The 19251-nt window shown below is 38.3% G+C and overlaps 1 protein-coding gene across 1 annotated transcript in view; it reads right to left on the bottom strand.

Moving 5' to 3' along the window:
* Positions 1 to 19251, bottom strand: part of ALDH1A2 (aldehyde dehydrogenase 1 family member A2) — a 96157-nt gene that overhangs the window by 43202 nt on the left and 33704 nt on the right. Inside the window, exons 3-5 of the mRNA XM_004578046.3 lie at positions 7537 to 7641; positions 7217 to 7357; positions 5922 to 6051 (exon numbers count right to left, since the gene is read on the bottom strand). Of these exons, the coding sequence (XP_004578103.1) occupies positions 5922 to 6051; positions 7217 to 7357; positions 7537 to 7641 (376 nt within the window). The remainder of the gene's footprint in view (positions 1 to 5921; positions 6052 to 7216; positions 7358 to 7536; positions 7642 to 19251) is intronic.

Genomic DNA, 19251 nt, shown 5'->3' with positions numbered 1-19251 from the left:
AATAATACTTCTGCTCAGGGTTGTTCTGAGATTAAAGATAATATAATAAGCATAGATTAAGCATTCAATAAATCATAGTAACGATTATTATTTGTCACTGTAATTAAGAGTTGCTATAGTAGAAAGATCAAAGAATAGGATTTATGAGCAGAGAGAATAGCTCCACTGGGTACTATGGCAGGAAATAATGGATAGTGTTGTAAAGATAATCACATCAAGACCCTTGTGAATCAACCTGGCACTTCATAATTCTACAGTAACATTCAACTGTAGGCCTCTGGCTGGATGGGCCTGGAGGAAGCTCCCAGTTAAGCACAAGAAACAGTCGTTCAGTTAATAGCTCAAAGGTGATTATAAAATAATCCTTTGCTCCTCTTCCTAAATATTCCACTGAGAGGCTAACCTTAAGGAGGAGAAATAGATTAGATATGTGCTCTCTAAAAATGATTAGCCATTTGCTGTTCAAGTGCTCTTTCTAAAATGCAATTCTGGGGGCCAGTGCAATGGTTCAATTGGCCAAGCATCCACGTTCAAGCGCCACTATCCCATATGGGCTCTGGTTTGTGTCCTGGCTCCTCTACTTTCAAAGCAGCTCCCTGCGAAGCAGTAGAGGATGACTAGGAAGTCTTGGGACCCTGCACCCATGTGGGAGACCCAAAGGAGGCTCCTGGTTCCTGGTTTCAGATCAGCTTAGCTCCAGCTGTTGCAGCCATTTAGGGAGTGAACCAGCAGATGGAAGATGTTTCTCGCTGTCGATCTTTCCAATAGAAATAAATAAATATTTTAAAAAAATAAATTGCAATTCTGATCCAGGCATCCATAGATTTCAAATGATTCAGTGACTCACTATTGCTTATAGAATAAAACTTGTGGCATAGAACAAGTTTTGGGGTCCAGGCACAGGCCCCCAATGTCTTTTTTTTTTTTTAAAGATTTATTCATTTTATTACAGCCAGATATACACAGAGGAGGAGAGACGGAGAGGAAGATCTTCCCTCCGATGATTCACTCCCCAAGTGAGCTGCAACAGGCCGATGCGCGCCGATCTGAAGCCGGGAACCTGGAACCTCTTCCGGGTCTCCCACGCGGGTGCAGTGTCCAAACGCATTGGGCCGTCCTCAACTGCTTTCCCAGGCCACAAGCAGGGAGCTGGATGGGAAGTGGAGCTGCCAGGATTAGAACCGGCATCCATATGGGATCCCGGGGCTTTCAAGGCGAGGACTTCAGCCACTAGGCCATGCCGCCGGTCCCCCCAATGTCTTTTCTATCTGGTATAGTTTCAGACCCCTCATCACACTGTGCTCTCCTCTCCCTATGCTTTGTACAGGCTATTCCCACAATCTAAGCTGTCCCTATATCCTTCTCCATTCACTTCCCCTTTAGACATCATCTGGTATTATCTACCTACTTCCTCCAGGATGCCTAATATTGGGTGAGAGGTCTTGCCTATAGACTCTCACAGAAATCTGTGCTTTCAGATATGAGCAGACTATACTGCAGTGCAGTTGTATGCCCACCTGTTTGTCTGCCTGACTCTTAGTAACATCTTATTCACATGTATATCTTCAGTGCCTAACAAAGGACCTGGAAAATATTAAGTGCTATTTGTAATGAATGAATGAACAAATGAATGAATGAATGAATGAGATGCTGAAGTGTATTCCTGAGAGAGGACATGAAGGTATGCGGGCCCAGCCTTCCTAAATAAGGAGGAGAGAGAGAGACAATACATAATTCTTCCCACTCACTGGTTCTGATCCTTTAGTGTTAAAGATACTACGTTGCATTAACCATGGAATGATTAATGTAGTAAAACAATGTAGTCTTATATTTTTAAATAAAAATAACCTTTTGATTAATTTTAATGGATGAATGGACAGAGTTGTATGTTTTTCTCATTATAAAAGCCACCTTCACTCATATGATCAAGGATGGGATATTTATAGGATGAGGGGTTGTAGGATATTAGAGATTTATAACTTTTATCTTGAGAGAATGAGGTTCCAGATACAGCTGAACTTTATTACCCATAGACTGTATTTGAGATCTTGCCTATTTGCTAAAATTTGTTAACTGAAACTCAGTACTCAGAGCTTTCACAGTCATTTACTAGCATATGTATGCAGAACAGGGAAAATGTTAGTTCATCTGGAGCACACATTCTCAACTGAGACTGAATAAGGAGATACTTAGCCTTTTTCAGCTCCAAGATTATAAAAATAAATAAATAAATAAATAGAATGTTTTCTGTCATCCTGTTAGTGCCATTTTGTTCACATTTTTGTGGCTTTTTGTTCATAATTTCATTGCTTTAAATGGCTGAATGGCTCATCCAGCATTTCTATGTGCAAGAAGGCTGTCATGGCCTTATGCAGAAAGTAGGTGTGTTAAACCAACTTCGTTCAGGCATGAATTATAGGATTGTTTGCTGACTGACCATGAGTTTGAGTCTCATAAATCAACAATACACATTAAACAAAGAGTCTTTCAACAGAAATTCACATAAAACATGTTCTGATCAGTTGACAAAAATGTGACTAGAAACTCACAGGAACCGAATGTAACTCTGTACATTCCCAAGGAGCAACAGTTTTTTTGTTTTGTTTTTTTGTTTGTTTTGCTTATTCAGCATTCACAATGACTTTTACAGAACACAGCTAATGTGAAGAAAAATCAATTGCTTATGAATCTAAAAGTCTGCATAAGATAAAGACTTCACTTTCCTGCCTCGCTGAACCAGTATCCACAGAAGAGGATTTACAGGATTGGGTCTGAATCTTAGCCCATCACCTATTAGTCACATTGACTTTGTTCAACATACTAAACACGTATTATCTCTCTTTCTTACCTATAAAATGGGTACAATGCCTTCTTAGATCCAGTCTATCTCACATACAAAATTACAGATGGGGTAGGTTAATCATCTGCCTTCAGTGCCAGCACCCAATATGAGTGCCAGTTCAAGTTCCAGCTGCATTGCTTCCAAGCCAACTCCCTGCCAATGGCCCAGAAAAGCAGCAGAGGTTGGCTCAAGTTCTTTGGTCCCTGTATTCACGTGGGAGACTTGGAAGAAGCTCTAGGATCCTGGCTTTGGGCCAGCCCACCTCTGCCCATTGCAGGCATTTGGGGAGTTAACCACTAGAAAGAACATCGATCTTGTGTAAGTCCTCAAATTCTTACTCCTGGGTCAACAACCTTGGGCTCTCCAAACAACCTCAAATGAAAATAGTAAGGCGTTTCAAGAAAGTTACACTAAGGCACTGAACATTATCAAAGGCTTCACCAAATTTTTACAAAGTCCATGGCCTTCCCTCCTAGGAGATAAAATAAAACCAAGATACTCTTAGGCTAACCGCATCTGTGTGTACAGCCTTCTGTTTAGCCATACTCCTAAGATATCTGTTAATAATTTGAAAAATATATATATAAATATTTGGAAAATTATTTTAATAATGAAATGGCAGGTGACATGAGAGACAAAATAGTAAGTAAATAAATATTTTGGTCTTAATTTACCTTTCCTTATTGAAATAAAAGAGTCCAAATCAAAAGGTTGATATGGATGTCCTCATTTTGGCAAAGGTTTTAATTCTCAGGCCCTGTAACTGATGTGCTCACAGCAAACAGCGACCTCTCATGGAGGCTAGGCCCAGATGCAGCAGAGGCGCTGCAGGACACTTGTTCTGTCATCTCCTCAGTGCCAGGGATGAACCAAGAATCTGACCTTAACCAAAAGCAGTCTGCTGAATGCTTGAGTCTGCGGAACAAGGGAGCCTCTGAGTGGTAAGAAAGACTAATATTATACAGGTCCTGACTACTCAGAGGGAACAGTAAAATAGTCTTTTGAAATGCTGTCTAGATCCTTTCTCTACAGTCACTATGACGTCTCTTCCTACCTTATGGCATGATGAGACATCACAACAGAACAGTCACACCACTTCCTTATGTTCCCTTGGTCCTACCTTTGTTACTCAATGCACAGGATCAACAAGACACGCATGACTGGCAGCTGGTTAGAAATACAGAATCTCGGGCCTGGCACAATAGGCTAGTGGCTAAAGTCCTCCCCTTGCATGAGCCGGGATCCCATATGGGCACCTGCCTCTCATCCAGCTCCCTGCCTGTGACCTGAGAAAGCAGTCAAGGACAGCCAAAAAACCTTGGGATCCTGCACCTGTGTGGGAGACCCAGAAGAGGCTCCTGGTTCCTGGCTTCGGATCTTCATAGTTCTGGCTGCTGCGGCTGCTTGGGGAGTGAATCATCAGATGGAAGATCTTCCTCTCTGACTCTCTTCCTCTCTGTATATCTGACTTGCCAATAAAAATTAAATTCTTTTTTATTTAAAAAAAGATGCTTGGTTCCTGTGCACATTAAAGTTTGAGAAGCATTCTTCTAAGTCCTCCCATAATCAGCCAAACCACCCCTTTTTCTGGTAGATCAATACTGCTCAGCCTGCAAAGAAGACCCTAACACAGACATGCCAACATAGCCAGCCCTACTTTCCATTCTTACTAGTGTGCACTTTCCAGGGAAAGCACTGTTTTCCATAAAACACATAGCTCAGCACTCAGCAGCACCCAGCGTACACACATGATAAACATATAGTTTTTGTCTACTCACTATTAACAACATCCTTTTATCTCTTTTACTCTGTCACACTGTTTTGTATTGGCATTTCTCCCTCCCAGTATCTAACATAGATCAGCTAGTAAAATTAGTAAAACATATATTCTAATAACAAAATATTAGCTTTAGCTTTATTTGCTGAATGAATTATAAAAATGATTGAATTTTTGCAGGCCAGTTTCCTCCCCTGTTAGGTGAGCATGTTAACAATAATGCCTTCTTGGGGCTACTGTACAAGTACACAGTTGGTATCAGTGATTACCGGCACTCAAGCTCAGATCAGGCATTCCCACTGAATACTTCAGGCTTGAGCATTTTCTCCATCCAAGGAATGCACCAAAGACAAGTCACACAGTTAGCCCTAACCATAACTCTTCTGTAGAGGCCTTTAATTGTTCTGCGTTGTCTGTTTTTTCTTCTAATCTAGATTTTAATATTTTTTAAAAGGATTATGATTATTTTGGTTTCTTAGATTATAAAAGTACTCATACTTATTATAAAAAATATAGAAAACGTTTAAAAAAATCCTTCATAATCCCACGAGTTGGACACAGCTGTTTACATTTTAGAATATTTTCTGCCTAGGGATAGCAAAGTGGCATATCATGTTAAGCCTAAGCCTGCAATGCCAGCATCCCATATGGGCACCAGTTCATAGTCCTGGCTGCTCTGCTTCCAAACCAGCTCCCTGGTAAAGCAGGGAAAGATGGTCCAAGTCCTAGGGCTCCTGAACCGATATGGGAGACCCAGAAGAAGCCCCAGGTTCCAGACATCAGACCGGCTCAGCTCCCAGCCATTGTGGCCATTTGCAGAGTGAACCACCGGATAGAAAATCTCATTCTCTCTCTTCTTCACTTTGTGGAAATCTGCCTTTCAAAATAGTTTTTTAATGAGTTTTTTAAGGCCTACTTTGTTCCAAGGAGTAGATCTTAGTTTTAGGAAAGTGAAGGCCCAGTCCTAGCCTCCTTGGTTTTTTCCTGGAGAGCCCTCCACACTCCTAGGACTCATCAAGCATACAGCTGAGCTCTAAGAAGTTGAGAACATACATCTGACCCCTTGTGGACTGAGGTATCGGCTTTGGTGCCTTGCCACTACACCAACAGGTGAACTATCATGATACAGAAAAATGAGACTGTCAAAGTTAATGACATAATCTGGTTCTTCAGTCAGCTCCAGCTGCTCTAAAAATGCTTGTAGCTGTTTTCTTTGTGACTGCTTTCTTTGTGCTTGGCAGTGGAAGTGTTTTCTGACGAAGCCTCACATTTTCCTTTTCAGGATACTCAGACATTACCTACCTACGGGAATGGTCATCCCGTGAATTTTGTCAGCCCAGCCTGCATAATATCGAAGGGTTTTGATGACACCCTGCAAATCCACATAAAAAGCTTGCAGGAATGGTTTTCCTCCATTTAGGGATTCCATGGTCTGTAAGAAAAGAAATGGAGAGGCAGTAAGTCATCATTGTATCCTATCCCAATGAGATACTAAATAGTTTGTAAAGCAGAAGTAATAGGGAAGAGAGAATGCAAACGAATACGAATGGTGATGTATACTAGGTTAACGCTGACTTCCCAAATAAGAAAATTTCTAATACTGCCAGTGTGATTTGATTTCTAGTAAAATCCAGAGTGATATTTATACATAAGTACATGTTCTTGTTTCTGTGTGTTTTCAATAACCATTATCCAAATATATATACACAACAATTCTAAAGCTAATGATAAAGAAACATTTTGTTTGTCAAACCAGCCTCTGCTATATTAATGGTCAAAGCTCAATGGGGATTTGGGGGAGTATATGGTGGTAATCTGAATCCAGAAAGAGGAGAGGTGACATGGGCTCTTTATGCAGCTGATGAGAATATAAAATGTTCTCCACAGCTGCCAAGACCCCTGCTGAGCAATGGAGTATCCACAGTGCACGGCAAGTTTATTTATCACCACCAAATAAACAAGAGCTCCTCTAGGGCAGCCCAGATTTTAACCACTTGAAGGCAGGTTTTTTTAATAAACATTTACATTAACAAGTATTATCTACTAAGAATGAAGTATCTGGCCCATTTAATAAAAAATGATGATACTAAACAGTTTTATATTTTAAACATTATTGTAATGACACTCCTAGACTGGGTAAATCTGTAGCAAAAACAAGGGAACACACTGAAGCGGGGGAAAAACTATTTTGACTTGAAAGAGATTAAAGATGTTGCAAGTTTAACAAATGAAATAAACGACACATGTTTGTAATTTCACAATCTATTTTCTATAAGGACATTTTATACTAACATATACTAAAGTGGGAAATGATTTCATTGCTGACAAAGCTAAGATTGGAATGCTCCCCAATCAATGAGATAAAAATTCTACTGTTTCCATGGTGAAATTCAGGGACAGGAGACAATCAAGCTTATCTCTCACCTCCCCTGATCTTTAAAACCAAACATCTCTCATTTTTCATGGGTATTACATACTTTTAGCTTTTTATCCATGGCTGCTTCGTGGTATACTCTCAGAAAGAACAAATAAAAAATCTAAATTTCAGTGGAATGGTAAATTTTGGATAGAAAATTAATGTTCTCTTGGTTACTTACTGCAAGAATTGCCCTGTCTCGTTCCACCAGGTCTGCAAGCTTATCCAACAGACGTCCTCTTTCAGAAGCATCCATCCTTCTCCACACTGAACCAAGAGAGAAAGCCAGGCGGGCGGCCTGCACTGCCTTGTCTATATCTGCCTGTTAGAGAAGGAGAGGTACAACTGAAGAGAAAACAAAACTTAATCGAGGAAAAATCATCTGCTCTCATGAGAAAAGTGGCGAGTGGACATGAGTGGCAGTATCTGAAGAGCATATGCTTGCTGCTCTGCTATTTGGAGATGCTTCACGGAAATTTTTTTTCTATATAAAAGACGTACCTTGTCTGCTTCTTGAACTTCACACACCTGTTCTCCTGTGGCTGGATTATAGACAGGGAAGACTCTCCCGCTCTCTGAGTTCTGCCACTCATTATTAATGAAGATCTATGGGGATAAAGAAACAGAATAGGAACTTGTCACAAGTAGTACAAGTGGTACAAAACCAGTCAGTGGTCAAACACTATGGAAATGTCATGCTTAATAAAACCTGTTGGTACGCATGTTGGCATAACTGAATGTAGCAGAAACACAGAATCTTACGTGATACAAAAGTCTTTCAACTATCCCATCCAGCCACATCCCAAATGCATGAGTCTCCTCTATGATATGCTTGCCTCAGTGTCATCCAGAAACTAACGTTCTTACAATCAGTGAACCTTCATCCAATAAGGATGGAAGTACAGAGAATCTGACATACATACAAACCATTCTCTTGAGGTTAACAAAATAGGTAGTGATTGTCCAAGCCCTGGTCCACAGAGAGTTCCTCCCTGAAGACGTTTTAAGATTAAAGTTTAACATAATGAATTTAAATGAACACTGTAGGTCATAACCTGTAAAAAGTTACATAATTACAAGGTCATTATTTTTGTACTCCAGACACAAGAAGACAAAGGTGACTCTGAGAGTTCAGTCCCCCAGGGTTCTTACAGTTTCCAGTAGTGTATGAAATGTTCACAGCAAGCCTGTGAGGCTGTTATATGAAAGATGAGAAAATGGAGAGGCAGAGGGGTTGGATTCAAAGCAGCAGGTTCTTGTCATGGCTCAGATTCAAGGCCTCCTTCAACATGCTTGGCTTCCAGGATTGCTCAGTCCAAAGAAACAGCATTAGTTAATGTCCAAGAATGAACTAAAGTTACAGTTCTTGGACACCTGGTTTAGTTCTCGTTTTACTACATGTAACAAATTTTCTCACACCTGTAGTGCTTCATGCCTGCATATTTCCTTGACAAAAAATGGTTTACAGGTAGCAACAACAACAACAGCAAGAAAAAAAATTCAGAGGCTCATTTCATTAAAAAGTTACTTCTGGAGTATTATTTGGTTTAGGAAAAAGGAATCCTTTATAATGTTCCTTTTTCCTTTTTATTCACTATAGGACTGAATTAAATCTCTTAACATTTGGAGTAATACCAGAATCCTCTGGATCCAAATTTAGTTTTTTAAGGAACACTTTTAACTGTTTGCAATATTTCACAACTTTCATTCTATCTTGCAGGTCTTCACAGGAACAAAGAAAAAATTAAAAATAGGATGAAACTGATTTTCTCACTATAATAATGAAAGTTCACTAGTCATTTTATAAATCGACTATGCATTACGGAATTTCAGTGATCTTACAGTTCCTATATTGTGAAACATTTGCCATTTTATCTTATAGGAATTATTTCATCGTAAACTTCTATTATGCTCCCCAAAACACCAAATAGTTAAAAAAAAAAAAGCGCGACACTGAGGGATAGATGAATTTCTTGAAGTTGAGAACCAAAGAGTAAACAACATACATAAAAATCAAAGGGAAATAAAATAACTCATTAGTTAATCAATAGGAAACACTTTTTTAAAGATTTATTTATTTTTATTGGAAAGTCAGATATACAGAAAGGAGGAGAGACAAAGATCTTCCATTCACTGATTCATTCCCCAAGTGGCTGCAACAGCTAGAGCTCAGCCAAACCAAAGCCAGGAGCCTGGAGCTCTTCTGGGTCTCCCACACAGGTGCAGAGTACCAAGGCTTTGGGCCGTCCTCTATCCCAGGCCACAAGCAGGGAGCTGGATGGGAAGCTGGGTTACCAGGACACAAACCGGTGCCCTGGCAGTGGATTCAAGGTGAGCAGTTTAGCCGCTAAGCTACTGCGCTGGGCCTAATAGAAAACACTTCACCATTTAATATCATGCAGTGAGAACCTAGACTATTCTATAATAGTATACATGGCAATTCTTTTATATTTTGATATCTATGGGAAAAAATTTACTTGACATCATGCAGAAACAGGCAAATGCTGATGATATGAATATATACAAAGGTGATTGGAAGGACAGATTACATAGAAATTAGAAAAGTTCATTAGGTATATCAATTTAATGGACATTTATTTTAAAAGACATTAAAAGCATGTCTGTCTTCTTACATAGTGATAACTCACATGGAAGAAAAAGCAGAATTAACATGAAGCTGGAATCTATTAGACCTGTGTTTACAATCTGGAGTCAGTAGGATGACATGAATATGATCCAGATCCATATATGACAGCTGATGAGCAGGAAGTTGCACTCAAGCACTGCTCATTTCAGGTTACATACACCTCCCAGGCTAGGAAAATACAAAATAAAAATCTGATTTCCTATGTTTAAATTTTTCCCCACCTCTTTATTTAACTTCTGTAAAGTATTCATAAAATTATTTACAATTTAAAAAATAAAAAGGGTCACCGGGATCAGATAGTAAATGCAATGCCTTTTTCCCCTGGTATGCCAGGGTTAGATTTTTTTTTTCTACATTAATTGCATAGACACAGTCTTATGATATTTTATAAACTAAATGGCTTACTGCAGGGCTGCAACAGAGAAACTATCAAATAAGTCTGGAACATGACAGTGCCAGAAATCAAATGAATTCCAAAATTGAACAGGCCCAGGTCCGGACAATAGCCTAATTGTTAAAGTCCTGCTTTGCATGTGCCAGAATTCCATATGGGCGCTGGCTTATGTCCTGGCTGCTCCACTTCTCTTACCCTGCTTGTGACCTGGAAAAACAGTAGAGGACGGCCCAAAGCCTTGGGACACTGCACTCACGTGGGAGACCTGGAAGAAGCTCCTGGCTCCTGGCTTCAAATCGGCTTAGCTTTGGCTGTTGCAGCCACTTGGCAAGTGAACCAGAGGATGGAAGATCTTTTCCTCTGTCTCTCCTTCACTCTGTAAATCTGCCTTTCCAATAAAAAGAATCTTCTTTTAAAAAAAAAGAAAATGAATGGTCACAAAATAAAAGAACACAAGAGTCAACATGAATGGTCAAACTGAGATAATAAACAATAAAAATCAATAATGACAATAATGTGCTCTTATATATAAAAGTAAAAAGATATTTACAAATTCATAATGATACGAAATTTTTTTAAAGATTTGTTTATTTTTATTGCAAAATCAGATATACAGAGAGGAGGAGAGACAGAGAGGAAGATCTTCCATCCGATGATTTACTCCCCAAGTGGCCAACAACAGCTGGTGCTGCACCGATCTGAAGCCGGGAGCCAGGAACTTCCTCCAGGTCTCCCCCGCAGGTGTAGGGTCCCAAGGCTTTGGGTCGTCCTCGACTACTTTCCCAGGTCACAGGCAGGGAGCTGGATGGGAAGCGGGGCCACTGGGACTAGAACTGGCACCCATATGGGATCCTGGTGTGTTCAAGGCGAGGACTTCAGCCGCTAGGCCACCGCACCAGGCCCAAAATTCTTAATGAATAAATAAATAGAAGACGAGAAAAAGCTCTTCTTCAAAGCTAATTCCAAGTAACAGACACAAAGAAATAATGGAATTACATCATCACTATTTGTCAAATACCACAGTAATAACTGCTACGGGTAAAAATCATCAATGGTGATTAGCATTAGCAGAAAAAGTATAATAAAAAACTAGATGTTCATCTAATCTCAAAATACCTCCTGTCAAAATACTTATTATATGTGAGAGGGACAACAGTAACTTTACATTGGAGAAACTTGAAGGATACTACCTTAAATAATTAAAGTTGACATCATCGGTAATGGGACAAAATGATGTCATGTGCTGCTAACACTGAGAGATATGCAAGATCGTATCTGTAGTATTCTTGACCAAAAGGCATAACCTGTATTTAATGTATTTAATCATGAAACACACTAGGCAAATCTAAATTAAGGTAAAACCTACAAAATAACTGGTCATCACAATGTTTAAACCGCAAAGGTGATAACATCTAAATATTAATTCCCAATTAAAGGACATTAGGAAAATACGGAATCAAGTGCATCACATGCAACAAAAGCTTGACTTCCGAACCAGAAAAAAAAGTGATTGGGACAACTGGTAACATGTGAATAAAGTCTTTAGATTTGACAATATGATAACAATATTATTTTCTCATCTTTACCATTGCATTGTGGTCATTTAAGAACATATAAGAAATCAGGACAAAAGACATATAGGAATTCCTGGCATTATTTTTTTAAGCTCATTGGTGTAAATCTCTAATTATTTCAGAATGGAGATTTTTTAAATTAAGATTAATGTCTTCTTTTGAAGTCTACAATCCATATTATAAATGCCCAAAACAAATTTCTTAAATGCAAGAATAGGGATTTACCATCCTTCTTTCACAACAATTTCTTTGAATGTGAATATGTGGAATATGACATAGACAATTAAGCTATGTCTTAAAATTATGGATCATTGAATACAAAAATATTCCTTTTAAATTTTATAAACTGTTTTAATTCAAATGTTTATTAATGTCAACATGAAGCCAGAAAATTTCACTTTATAATTTGCTGAATTTCAAACCATACATCAGGGAAGATGCCATCTTTTTACTGTGGAGCGTTGTGAGAGTCAAAAACGTATCTGATCCTAAGTCACCTGACAATTCCTCATTTTCTTCATTTGTAATACACAAAACTACTTACTTGTAGCCTTACACATTCTGTGATGCCGTAACCAAAAGAGGGGGGGAGAGACTGAAGAAAGGTACCTGTCTACATTATGTTTCTGAGACGGATTAGTATTAAACCTAACTTACTTTCCATAGCTGTGAAGAACTGACCATTGACATTTTATGAGTTGTTGTTGGTATTAAAAGACATAATGGATATGGCAGACGCTTAGTTAATGTTAACTGTAATGGAATGTCTGCTAGGAAAGGAAATGAATCACTGTCTAACATTGTTCCTGATAAGAGTGGAAACATAGTACCTCCTTCACTGAGGTACAACCTGAAACACACTGAGGAATGTAAAGCATATTTGGGAAATAAATTTTTATGTGGTACTTAAATTAAACCATACAAAAAACACATTTAACATAAAAGTGAGTTCAATCCATCAAATTAAAATACAATGTTTCAACACTAGGATGTTAGCATCATTGAAGCCACTCTCTTTCTATCCCAACCTACAAGTAGACCCATTCTGCCACAAGAGTAGTCACTAACACTTTATCTATTATATAACTGTCAATGTTGAAATTCTTGTCTTGGGGCCTTCCCTTGCATGTGCAGGAATCCATTTGGGAGCTGGTTTGTTTCCTGGCAGCTCCACTTCCCATCCAGCTCCCTGCTTGTGACCTGGGAAAACAGTAGAGGGCGGCCCAAGGCTTTGGGACCCCTATACCCAAATAGAAGAAGCTCGTGGCTCCTGGCTTCAGACTGGCTCAGCTCCAGCCAATGCGGCCACTTGGCGAGTGAATCAGCAGATGAAAGATCTTTCTGTCTCTCCTTCTCTCTGTAAAACTCCCTTTCCAATAAAAATAGTTTTTAAAAGAAATTCCCATCTTGGTGGATATGTTCATGTATCTCTTAGCTCTGCCTTTCTATATTTAGAAATATCTGGTTACTGCACTAATAAATATAAGCTTGTAACTATTAGATTTCTCTGGTAATCTATTTATCAATATGAATATTGATAGATTTAAAGGGAGAAATAGACTCCAATAAAAAAATAGTGGTGGACCTTAATACCCTATTAGCATCAATGAACAGATAGATGAGACCTAACTCAGCAAGGAAATAACAGAGCTCACTCAGACACTACAGCAAATGGACTTAGTTGATATCTACAGAACCTTTCATCCTACAGAGAATACACTTTTCTTCATCAGTACATGGAACTTTCTCAAGGATTGACCATGTTACATTCCATGAAAAAAAAAAAAAACTCAGCCAATTATTTAAAAAAAAAAGGTCTAAATTATGCCCTGCATCTTCTCAGACCATTATTGGGTGAAACTGGAGACCAATAAATCAAAATACCCTTGAAGACATGAAAATACCTGGAGACGGAATAATATGCTACCAAATGAGCAATGGGTTAGAGAGGAAATCAAAGGGGAAATTTAAAAATTGCTTGAAACAAAAGAAGGCATAAATATAGCATACCAAAATTTATGGGACACAAAAAGGTAGCGTTAAGGAAAACGTTCATCTCAATCAATGCTTATGTTAAGATATAAGAAAAGCAACAAGTAAATGAACTAATCATACATTTGAAGGAACTAAAAAAACAACAGCAAAGCCATCCTAAGATTAGCAGGAAAAAAGAAATAACCAAAATAAGGGAGGAAATAAACCAAATAGAGACCAAAAGAATAATACATAAGATCAATGAATCAAAGAGCCGGTTCTTTGAGAAAATCAACAAAACAGACTCCCCACTAGCCCAACTAATCAAAAAAGGAGGCAGAAGATACCAATCAATAGGATTAGAGACAACAAAGGAAATATAAAAATAGATACCTCAGATATCCATAGAATTATTAGAAACTATTACAAGAAGCTATATGTCAACAAATCAGAAGACCTAGAAGAAATGGATAGAATTTTTGGACACATACAATCTACCAAAATTGAATCATGAGGCAATTAATAATCTAAAAAGGCCTATAAAAAGGATGGAGATTGAATCAGTAAATAAATCCCTCCCAGGCAAGAGAATCCCTGGACTAGATGGCTTCACTGCAGAAGTCTACCAAGTGTTTCAAGAAGAACTTACCCCAATTCTCCACCTGCCATGCCAAACAACAGAAAGGGAGGTGATCCTTCCAAATTCTTTCTATGAAGCCAGTATTACCTTAATACTAAAGCCAAATAGAGATGCAACAGAAAGAGAACTACAGAACAGTATCCCGGATGAACATAGACATAAAAATTCTCAACAAAATACTAGCTAACAGGATCCAACATTAGATTAGGCCGATCATTCGCCCAGATCAGGTGGGATTTGTCCCTGTTTAACATTTGCAAATTGATGCATGTAATTCACCACATCAACAAATTGAAAAATAAAAACCACATGATCATCTCAATGGATACAGAGAAGGTATTTGATAAAATCCAACACCACTTCATACTAAAAACCTTAAGCAACATAGGCATAGAAGGAACATTATATAACACAATCAAAGCAATAATATTAAAAAAAACAATGCCAGCGTCATACTAAATGGGGAAAGCCATCTCTTATGGGCATTGATTTGTGTCCCCACTACTCCACTTCCTATCCAGCTCCCTGCTTGTGGCCTGGGAAAGCCTTGGGATCCTGCACCCACGTGGGACACCTGTAAGAAACTGCTGTTTCCTGGCTTCAGCTTGGCTCAGCTCAGTCACGGTGGCCACATGGGGAATGAACCAGAAGATGTAAGTTTGTTCTGAATCCCCTACTCTCTGTGTATCTGCCTTTCCAATAAAAAACAAATAAATCACTATAAAATGCCTTTTCTGTGTGTGTAGGCATGATTACACAACTTTTTTTTCTTAGCCCACTGATAAGAGAGATTTTGTTAACTGAATTTTGAATGAAAGCCAGTCTTACATAGCTGTAATAAATACCATTTGGTTATAGTGTTTAATTCTTTTTTATACACTGCTGGATTCAATTATATCTTGCTGAGTATTTTTTTGCATAAATGTTAATGAGAGACACTGGTTTGAAGTTTCCTTTTATCATTAACATCCTTTATCTGGCTTTGGTGTTAGGGTAATAATGGTCTTATAAAATGAGTATATATTGCTTCTCCTTCTGTTTTCTGGATGACACAGGCATTTTCAGATCAACTCAATTTCTCCTTCTCTGAGTTCTGCTCACAAGTATCTTTGAAGGAACTGTCACATTTCACCTAAATTATCAAGTTATTGGTAACAAAGTTATTCATAATAGTCCTTTACTACTACATTAGTAATTACATAGTACTTTATTGTACACTGTAATAGCAGTAATGTCATTTCTTTTGTTTCTGATTGTATTTTTTCTTCTGGCTTTTGGTTATGTGGACTGATTTTAAGCAAATTCATTGACTTTTTGTAAGAATCTGCCTATGATTTCATTAATTTTTCCTACTGTTTTCCATTTGTTTCTATTATAAACATTTTGTCCTGTTTTCTTTAGTTGAAATATTTTTTGCTTTCTAGTTTCCAAAAGAAGAAGCTAAGACTGTTTCTTCTTTTCTAATATTTGTAGTCAATGCTATAAATTTCTCTACATACTAATACAGTTGCACCCACAAATTTTGAAATGTTTTATTTTCAATTACTTCAAGATATTTTAAATCTGGCTTCAGGGGTCTGGCACAATGGCTCAATGGCTAAATTGTCACCTTGCTTGTTACCAGGATCCCATATGGGTTCTGGTTCATGTCCCAGCTACTCCACTTCCCATCCAGCTCCCGGCTTGTGGCCTGGGAATGCAGTAGACGATGGCCCAAAGCCTTGGGACCCTGCACCCACGGGGGAGACCTGGAAGACACTCCTGGCTCCTGGCTTCGGATCGGTGCAGCACCGACCACTGTGGCCACTTGGGGAGTAAACCAGCAGGCAGAGGATCTTTCTGCCTCTCCCTTTCTCTGTAAATCTGACTTTCCAATAAAAAATAAACAAACTCTTTTTTTAAAAATGGCTTTAGACTTATTCTTTTGCTCCTGTTTGGAAGAGTATTGTCTAATTTCCAAACATTTAATTTGTTTTTTCTATTTTCTGTTTTGTTATAACTACATCAAGGTCTGAGGGTATATTTTTGTATGATTTCTACCCTTTCAAATTTGAGGTGTTTTATTTTTACTGCCCAGAAAGTGTGTGTCTTTGTGAATTGTCCATCAGTACAGAAGAACATGAATTTCCTTGATGCTCCATTTAAAAATTTACTTTAGGATTATTACAACTAGTAAGGGCATTCTCTTCTAAAGAAAACCCAGCTTTTGCACTGTCTTTTAGCTCCTGATCCACTGGCAGACTACTGTTCTTTGAATTAAAAAAATAAATAAATATAAGGCTAGCTCCTTTATTCTCACTTAACATAATGTAATACCTTATAATGTATTATATTCATACTTACAAAAATTATGTAATGTATTAGGTTATGGCAAGAAGAGAAAAGAAGGCAAAGCAGTAACACTGTCTTTATTTTAGGATAACATGCTGTATAGAAGTCCCCAAGAAATCTACAAAAAATTACGAGAAATATAAATTTAGAAAAATCCCATTAATACAAGCTCAATATACTATCAACACATTACTGGATAATTAAATTAAAGTACATATTTATTATACACAGACACATATACATACACATACACACCTGTATACTTGTTCAAGTATGTAAGTGTAGTGCATCTTTTTGGAAAGTCCAGGCAGCAATATATGGCAGCAATGTTTAACCTCTTAAAATATATGAATTTAAAAACAATTTTCTGGGCCCAGTGCAGCAGCCTAATGGCTAAAGTCCTCACCTTGAACACGCCAGGATCACATGTGAGCGCCGGTTCTATTCCCGGCAGCCCCACTTCCCATCCAACTCCCTGCTTGTGGCCTGGGAATGCAGTTGAGGATGACCCAAAGCCTTGGGACTCTGCACCCCTGTGGGAGACCCAGAAGAGGTTCTGGGCTTCTGGCTTCAGATCAGGTGTGGCCACTTGGATAGCGAATCAGCAGAGAGAAGATCTTCCTCTCCGTCTCTCCTCCTCTCCGTATATCTAACTTTCCAATAAAAATAAAACAAATCTTAAAAAAATTTTTTCCAAAGAAAAGTCTAAAGACAATTAAGATTCTGAGTTGCAATTCAACCAGTTAATAAGGTTAAAGGACCTGCAAAACTTCCTCACTCCTTTGTGCCCCAGTGATAGAATATAAGCAAGTGATAGAATATAAATGGGAAAAGTTAGAAGGGGAAATGAATATCAAAACAAAAATATGATTTTACAGAAAAAAAATTACAAAAAACTTATTCCAAGCATGAACTTACTTGAAGTTATTATTGAAAATCCATAGAAGATACACACTCTGTTGTTTGAAGTTCATAATAATGCTTCAATGACAAGATTACTTTCTGGAAAGTTAAATAATGTACAGGACTCAGTGATTTAGTGTCAAGATGAATGGTAGAGATAAGTGCTGCAGGAGCTCCCTTTGGAAAAGAGAAAGCTTGGTGTGGCTGACATGTTAGAGGAACACTTCAGGGAAACAAGAAATAATGAGGGAGGATGAGCTGGGGTAAGAAAGGGGGAAAGCAGAAGAAAGAAACTCTATCCCTCATAAAATGATTCGGTGGGCCTGATCAGTTTTTTCCTGACTTTGGCTGTTTTCTGAAGATTATCTGATACTCTGGTTTAAGAAGTGTGACAGGGAGAAACAGCCACTGATCCTCTCCTCCCCTTCCACCCCACCAAAATTCAAGGGACTGAGCTCCCTCCCACGGCCCTGGAGTCTCAGCAGCAGCCTCCACCTCACACTGCCCTCAAAGTCAGGTGCACTTAGGCAAGCAAGACCCAAAGTCCTAAAAATCCCTACAAAACAAAGGCAAATCAGTCAGAAAAATCAACAGCAATCAAATTGAGTTAGAAGGAATTTGAGAAAGAAGAAAGACACAGAAGAGAGGGGGAAATTAATATGCTCAAAATTAATCATGCATTACATACAGCAGGGATAAAATACAGGAAGTGGATGTCTTGACAGTCTTTCATTGTGTCTACAAATCATATTGACTGTTAAAAAGCTAATTTAAAATAAAAAAATAGATACAAATATGGTGGACAAACAGGATGAAGACACTGTTTGAAATGAATATTGAAAAACAGGGCTAGAAAATATTTTAAAAATAATAAAATAAATGTACTGAAAAGTAATTCTTACAGATTTCATCTTGAGAAATAAGGTAATGAGAAGGAAACCAAGAATAAGGGAGCGTGACACGGCAGAGGCAATGGGAGAGAGCATGACGGGCGAAGAGAACAAGGTCGTGCTCAGGTTTCATAGCAATTCAAAAAGCAGACATTTAATATTTTGAACTTTTCAATGTTACATAGCTTTCTTTTATTTCCATTAAGAAAATATTGCTAGAAAAACCATTACAGCACTACCATCTAGAAAATACTGACAGCCTATGTCATGAGAAAAATATTGGCAGCCATACGCTATGATAGAATCCTGCCGTCTGCAGATTTCTGCCATACTTTTGGTTTTGTAGTTTGGTAGATCCTACACAGTGGAGGAGGAATTACACTGAGAAAGTGTGGTGTTCCTTGGGTAGCTTCATTCTAACATTTACATGTTCTTGAACCAAACAGTTCTAAGATACTGTGCAAACCAAAGTAGAAACAAAGACAAAGAATGGAAACAAGTGGTGCTAAGAAATCATACAAACAAAAAATGAAAGACAGGGAGTTCCTGGCAACTGGTGGTCCGTGATCCACCTAGGCAACTTTGAGATCGATGGGACTCAAAAAGATACATTTGGGTTTTTTATAATGTGGGTTCCACTTCCTACTTTCTTGATATCTCTATCTCTCTGATCATTTTTGCCTGTGGTTGTTTCAGTTTTTCCATATGTTGCCTCTAATTTTTCTGTGTCTTCTTGCTTCCAGAAATATAAGCACCGCTGAATTCAGGTGAATATATCTCATAAGATATGCATTATCAGGATAGGTAGGCACTGTGGCTTATGTTAATCATCCACCTTCAAGCCCTAGCATTCCATATGGGTG

The sequence above is a fragment of the Ochotona princeps genome, chromosome 6, assembly GCF_030435755.1.
Source record: "Ochotona princeps isolate mOchPri1 chromosome 6, mOchPri1.hap1, whole genome shotgun sequence".
In the NCBI taxonomy this organism is placed as follows: Eukaryota; Metazoa; Chordata; class Mammalia; order Lagomorpha; family Ochotonidae; genus Ochotona; species Ochotona princeps.
This window is presented reverse-complemented; position numbering and strand designations above follow the sequence as displayed.